Below are 7,313 nucleotides of genomic sequence, written 5' to 3'. Positions count from 1 at the left end.
CTGTGAAATTTGTTTTCAGTAAAAAAATTAAGATATAAAAGTGAAACAGTTAAATTCCTATTGGACTTTACGCTTTATTGGTGATTTTCGACGTAAGTAACGGGTTAAAAAATGTCTAAAAGTCACGTGACAATGTCAAAGTTTGCCTCAGTCAGAACGTGGAGCTACAAAATTGGAAGTTTCAATATCTCTGGCAATATCAGAAACAAATTTAATCTTTACAGCTTTATGGGCTTTTGGCTTTTTTAATGAGTTTTTGACAGTTGTGACGTAAAAATTAAATTGAAATATGTCTTGGTGTCACGTGACAACTGTCAAAGTTGACCTCAGTCACAACGTGAACGTAACAGCTTTATGATAAATTTTTTGACATTTACAACATAACAGTTAAACGAAAAAGTGTCAAATTTGGCTTCAGTGAAAAAGTGGAGAAATAATCACTATTCACTATTATCACTCTATGACGCTAGTCAGAGTCATGTGACCACGTGATATCTCACTGAAGTAAAAATGTGACACATTAAGATTTTTTCCACAGCAAATCTACTTAACCAATTTGAAACCAAACAAACAATATTGTCATCAACACTGTCATATTTATTAATAAATAACACCACTCAATGGTGTTATTACCACACACTGACATAAGGGGTGGCATAAGCTGGGTAAGCGCTGTAAGCCAAAGGGGCGGCAGCATAAGTCAAAGGAGCGCTGTAACTGTAGGCTGCAGAGTAAGCTACGGGGGCGGACACTAAAGGGGCGCTGAGAGGAATCACGCTGGCTTTAGGGTCGGCTTTAGCTTCGGGAGCGGGGGCAGCCATGGCAACAGCCAGTAAAGCCGCCAACATAAACTAAATAAGTGCAATTATTTAAAAAATTGGTTATTTTTAGTGGTTAATACTTACAAGTTTGGAGTTCATTTTTCTTGGTTGTTGTCACTGAAAATCAACGAGACAAATGATAATTTTTTTAAACAAGTGTTGGTTTTTATATACCTTCTCAATGAAAATTTCTGGTAAGGTAAGGTCGTGCCACTGTAATTCGCTTGCTATCTTGCATTTTAAGCAGTTATTGTGGTAATAATAGAACGCTCACCTTATTAATTTAAATAATTGAACCAGTTTTAAGCACTTTTTTACGATCTATTATGACACTTTTCCTTGTTTCCAAAACCTTCCAATGTTACCTCATTACGTGATTCTATATCTTTAATATGCAAGAAGTGTGCAAGGTTCATTCATAAGTCATGTATAAAAACCCAAACCAGTTACAAACAGATCATCAGTTGATTGATTGATTGACAACTAAAATGTTCAAAGCTTCAGTAAGTTTCAGTGTGTTGGTATGTTTAAACAGTGGTATAGTTGGTTTATTTTCAGATTGTATTCGCCGGTCTTTTGGCTGTTGCCCTGGCTGTACCAGCCCCAGAAGCCAAAGCTGACCCTAAAGCAAAACCCGCACTGTTGGCCTACAGCGCCCCATTAGTGACTGCCCCTGTAGCTTACTCTACAGCTTACACCTACAGTGCTCCTTTGACTTATGCTGCCGCACCTCTTGCTTACAGTGCTTACCCAGCTTATACTGCTCCATACGTAGCTGTTTACTGATCAACTTTGTTTTATAATAAATGGTTAACTTCCGATCATAAATCTGACAACTTTTAAAATCCACATTAATTTTAGATTCGTATTTAAATTTTATCCGACCTGCCTTTTTTCAGTTAAAAACGAAACAAGTCGTAATGCAAAGAACTAATTGCCGAGAGAAAAATTTCCAGTTTCCTTTATCATCCCGGGGGTGGAGCAATTAAATCAGAACAACCGGGAATTGCCTCACCAAATTAAATGCCAAGCAACATGGGAAAATTTTTGTCTTAATTTTTTTTGCGGAAAAGAAAATTATAACTGGTATAATTAAGGCTCCTGCGGGAGAGAATAGAGACAATTAATTGCCCTTTGCGGGACAAAATACCGTGTGTTTTTCGTGTATACGACACTAATTTGAACCTAACATAGAGCATTAGTGCAACCTCTAATTCAATTAAAACCATCTACTTAAAGTTTCAAAAGGAAACGCCCTTATAATTTAGTTAATCCGACGGGTTTTCTTATTGGTTTCACGAGCGGGATCACTTTAGGGGTTTGCTAAAGGGATTAAGAACCATCTAAGTTTATTAAAACTAGCACGGTTTCGTCGAAAAACTCCCTCAATAATTCAGGCTTACTTACAAACACACAATGAGAAAGTCATTGTCTGTTTTAAAATTCGTAAGTCTGCGCAACTTCTTTAAATTATTTAGCGGCAAACTTTTAAAGTGAAACTTTGCGACATATAGAATTTATTTTGCTTTTGTGTCTCTCGGGAGCCTAAAGGATTTGAACTAATGCCGTCTGATGGAGACCGGTAAAACTTTAATACGGTTTTTAGCGTCAGATTTGTTTGATTTTTGTAAGCTACATTTGTATTTAAATGGGAACTTTTTTAAAAGTACAGGATTAAGCGAAAGATGAGACTAAAAACATATAAAATATAGGGTCATGATGACTGAAAACCGTAGGAAACAGATAGATAACAAACTTATTTTAAATGGACTTTCTGTATATTGTTCTTTTTCTACGAGGAATTATACAGGAGAGTCAGCTATAGAGTTACAGAATTAATTATCTCATTTGACTCGAACAATACAAAATATGTTAAATACAGAAGCTTTAGAATTATTTTAACAGTTGTCACGTGACTGTCTATATAAATGTTGTTCGAGTTTTATGTGACAGTTGTCACAAACGTCAAAACTGTCAAACTTTACCCAATCGGGGAAACTGTAAAAACCACAGTGTAGTATAATAGTTAACTTGCAGTATTCGAAACAATTTTATAGGTTCCTGACAATTATTTTGACAGCTGTCACGTGGCTATCTAAGGAACTAGTTTTCCAGTATCACGTGACAACTGTCATAAACATCAAAACCGACAAAATTTGCCCAGTTTAGTTTTCTTGCAGTATTCGAGACAAGTCGTAATTTTTAGCTTCTTGGCAATTATTTTGACAGTTGTAACGTGACTATCTAATGAAATAGTGTACCAGTATCACGTAATTGCTGTCAAAGACGTCAAAGTTTGCTAAACCAAAACCTGAAACTGTAAAAATCTAAATTTGTTACATTTTTTAATACTGTTCGGCACAAGACACGTTTTATAGCTACTTGATCTATAATTTGACAGTTGATACGTCACTGTCTAGGTAAATAGTGTTCTAGTATCTCGTGACAACTGTCAGAAACGGTAAAAATGACAAACTTTAAAAAACTTCTTCTTTTTGCTAGAAGCAGTCTTAATAATTTAAATTTAGCAATAATAACTGTTTTTACACAAATTTTATTGCTGTACTTGGTTCTGGAATAACCATAATATAAGCACAAAAAGGGATGCAGAAAATATTTTCAAAACTCTGTTCTATACGGTTTTTCCCTAATCCACCTTGTCTATATCATTAAATTGGTTTCACTGAAACTAGTCGTTAGGATTTAGTATTGCTTTAATTAAATGTAACCAACGGTAACCGCATTAACCTAAGGGTAATTCATGTCGATAAATTACGACCAGTTTCATGTAAAATTTATCGAATCAACGAGATTACTATGTAGGTTGAAGGAATTAAATTGTTCTCTGGTTGAAGTCCGCGCCAACTGAAACAAAGTGCAGGCCACGAAAAGGTTAGAGGGAATAATGTATGGCAGTTTACAACCGCCAACGTTTTCAAGTGAATGGCAATGTCAGAACAAAAAGGGATTTTAGTTATTAATGTCCAGGTATATTGGCCGGACTGTTAAATTCCCTGTTGTAATTTGTCCAGAGGCTTTAGTTGGTAAAATCGCTTCTAGGCGATTTTCCGTACAAGTTGGAGCAGTTGGAATTGAAGTGAATGTTTGCTGGTAAGTTTAGCAGTTGTTCAGCAATCAGTTGTTTTAGTTTCTGCACAAAAATTATTCAGAAAATTTCAGATATATTAAAATAGAGCTTCAAGGATAATCTCTCTAACTTTTTCCTAATTTTGCAATATAGCAACTCTCTGTAAAAAACAGGTCAAACCAAATTTGTTCATGGAACACAAAGTGATTCTTAGTTTTGCTAATTTAGAAGATTTTTCCCAACTTCCAACGATTTTCAAGTATGAAATGTGAACAGTCTTCGTTATAGTGACGTTGAGTGAGTTATCAGTGTTTTAACACTTTCTTCAAAGAATTTCATCTGGTCTGCAGATGTCTGTCATGATCTTCTGCAGAGAATTACTACAGAACTATTCTGTATTTGAAAATAAGGATTACTTTTAAAAACACCTGGTAAGGTTTCAACTCATAAAAAGCTGAAGTGAACTGAAGATGTGGTTTATGCTATCCAGATTCTATTATCTTCTCCATATTACAAATGACCTACTTCTCTCAACTCTCTACAAAACTACATTTCTTAAAATTTCAAAAGGAAGAACAAATGACAAAGGTGGATGAAGAAGATTAAGACGTAAGAGAATGTTAAGAGAAAGAAGAATATTGCATATATTGATCTCAAAACTTGAAAATGCAAAATTCATTGGATATTAAGGAAGCATTTGTACTTTTACTCAAAACCATGCGTTTCAATAAATTCAGAGTGTAAGCATGTATTTTTGTCCACAAACAAAAGCACTTTATCACTTACAACTACATAAACTGGAAGTTTCAAGAGGCACAAAAGCACCGGCGGGCGACAATTTAAAAATGATCAAAATTTATCGGTCCAGGTCTCGTCTTTACACAAAAAAAAAGGGAACCATTTGCCTCGTATCCCCGTTCATATTTTTTCCTCCATCTGGCAAGCTCATAACCAGAACACTTTACGGCAAAACAACGACTCGAAGCGAATTTTATTTTAACAAATTGCTTACAATATCTCCCATGACGAGCTTAGAGCGTTTCGCACATCGCAAACCCTAACAAATTAGGGCAGGTTTATTTCCGGGATGCTGTATGACGTCACATTTGTCGGTTACATGAATCAGAAAAGTGCACGACGCTAGGTTATTAGTCAACAGGCTTGAAGCTACAAGTTATACTGGGTGGTCCAAATTGATTGTAGGATACTTGAAGAGTAGATTTGGCATGCTTGTTCATCATTTTGAAGTAATCATTTGGCGTTTTTTTCAATTTTTTAAAATAATCTAGACAGGTACTCATTTTTTCCATTATGGATAGCGTATAAAAATGACTGATGTATCTGAAAAACTATGCAAAATGAAAATAAATGTTTAGACAAACTTTTCTTAGGAAAAAGTATGGACTATCACATGTGCCTCATCAGAACGATCTAAAATTACAGTTTAAAGAAATTTGAGCACTTTTCATTTCATATGACATCAAATTTCATTTGGGAAACTTTTTTCGTCTAAAAAGTCACTTTTCGACTTTATATGACACTTTGGAGTTTATTTTTAATGTACTTTCCACTCTTGAATTATTCTACAATCAATTCGAACCACCCTGTATAAATAATGCTTGTTGGGGCGGTTGGTTCATATTTTTACAGTAAATAGCAATTTGTGTTTTCATTTCAAATGAATGAATGTTTTTTATAGTTGCCCTATATTTTTATTCAATCTGAAAAATATATAATGTTAATGTGATTTTAACATACAAAATAATGTAAGCGAAACAGTATACTTTGGATGAAAAAGTTTCTAGAAGAGTAATCCATCAAAATTCAGCAACAGGACATTTAGGAGAGTTTCTTGTTGAAACACGAACACAACTTCCAGTGTTCTTTTTGGCTCGGCAATAATGCACACTCATATTTTTCACAGTCATAATACTTCAAGCCAGTTCGACAGTTGTACCGTGTACCTTTTAGCAAGGCAACGGAAATATATCCGAAGTAGTAACATCTAAAATGATGAAAACCCATCATCGATCATCCTTTATAAAACCATTAAACACGGCACCCACATTTCCATGTCGTGTACATCTATTCGCCATCAGATCGATGTTTTACACGTCAGTTTTCGACTATTTTTCTATTATAAAAATTTTTCGGCGCGGAATAAGCCGATTAACCGGAACTAACAGGCAACGCTTAAACATTATTTTTCATCGCTTGAAAAGCTTCAATGGAAGCTTTTCAGAAAATCGCAATTTTGTTGTAAATATTTGAAAAAAAAAATGGTGTATAAGACCTTCCGGCTTTCAAGGAACAGCATTTTCGCTTATAACGATTTAACATTAAAAATTAATCAAATCATTTTCTAGCTATCTTCTATTTTCTAGTCTTCTCTTCTAAGTAAAAAGTTGTAAAGTCTGAAATCAGAGAATTGTTACAGTATTTTGGAATGGAAAACGTCAATATTAGTTGCTCTACTCTTTCCTAATCTTGACTATAAGTAACATCTGCGTTATATGGAATTGTTTGGCATTTACCTTAAATAACGATTGATATACACTTTTTTTAAAAACAAAAAGTCATTTCGTGGATATTCTGCAACATATCTATCGCAGAATCCAAATTTCTTCTACTATTTTATTTCTTTAAAAATCCTCTTTTTACTGTAAACACATCATATGATCTTGGTGAAAAACGGTGATACCTAGAGCTATTTAGACACCAGATTCGAGTTCCTGAGGTCCAAATTGCTATATAGCGACACTTTCGTCCAGCAGGTACCATTTTGGAATAACCCATTGAATGCTATGAAAAACTGTCATTTCAACAAAATTTTGGTGCAACTTTCCTTAAAATTCTGAATAACTCCCTTATTTGGAAGTTTTACTTTAAACACGTCATATGGTCTTGGATAGGCAGTGAATGGGGCTATCACGTGACGTTAAGCGGGCGTCGCTAAGCCTCACTGTTTGACCGCTAGAAGGCTTCAAAACTTATTAAATTTTTTTTGTATATTTTTGTAGATATCTTCAAAACTTTTTAATGGAGAGGTATGACATTTTTATCATGTATGCACTTCAATGTAACATAACTTTTACCATTTATACAATTTTTTGTACAATACACCGTTTGACTTTAAAAATAAAAAAATTTAAATTTTTACTTTTTTTAAACGGTGGGTACTCCCAATTTTTTGCGCAAAATTTTGAAATTTTAAAAACCACTTTGACCGAGCAAACACTTTTCTGTTGAGGGTATAAATTTGATGTAAGGTGTAAAAAGGCGATTCACGCCCTAAAAACTGTAAAAAAAAATGCCAAAAATCGTATCTCGTCAATATCACTTCAAAATTTCCAAAATTAAAGAAAAGCGAAAAGAAACGGATTTGTAAGACTGGTAAAGCTTGT

The 7,313-nt window shown here is 34.2% G+C and overlaps 1 protein-coding gene and 1 long non-coding RNA gene across 2 annotated transcripts; one reads left to right on the top strand and one right to left on the bottom strand.

Moving 5' to 3' along the window:
• Nucleotides 1-576: 576 nt before the first annotated feature.
• LOC145735399 (uncharacterized) lies at nucleotides 577-996 on the bottom strand. Its single transcript, XR_014179667.1, has 2 exons — nucleotides 906-996; nucleotides 577-851 (listed from the first exon to the last, which is right to left on the bottom strand). It is a non-coding gene; the product is annotated as an uncharacterized LOC145735399 (long non-coding RNA).
• A 171-nt stretch (nucleotides 997-1,167) lies between these two features.
• LOC145735398 (uncharacterized) lies at nucleotides 1,168-1,649 on the top strand. Its single transcript, XM_081989272.1, has 2 exons — nucleotides 1,168-1,324; nucleotides 1,380-1,649. The coding sequence occupies exons 1-2, from the start codon at nucleotides 1,310-1,312 to the stop codon at nucleotides 1,605-1,607; spliced, it is 243 nt and encodes an 80-aa protein (XP_081845398.1). The 5' UTR covers nucleotides 1,168-1,309; the 3' UTR covers nucleotides 1,608-1,649.
• The last annotated feature ends 5,664 nt before the right edge of the window (nucleotides 1,650-7,313 follow it).

The sequence above is a fragment of the Ips typographus genome, linkage group LG11 (assembly GCF_016097725.1).
Source record: "Ips typographus isolate SLU linkage group LG11, UJ_Ityp_2.0, whole genome shotgun sequence".
Taxonomy (NCBI): Eukaryota; Metazoa; Arthropoda; class Insecta; order Coleoptera; family Curculionidae; genus Ips; species Ips typographus.
Note: the sequence above shows the minus strand (reverse complement) of the source record. Positions and strands in the feature narration are given on the sequence as shown.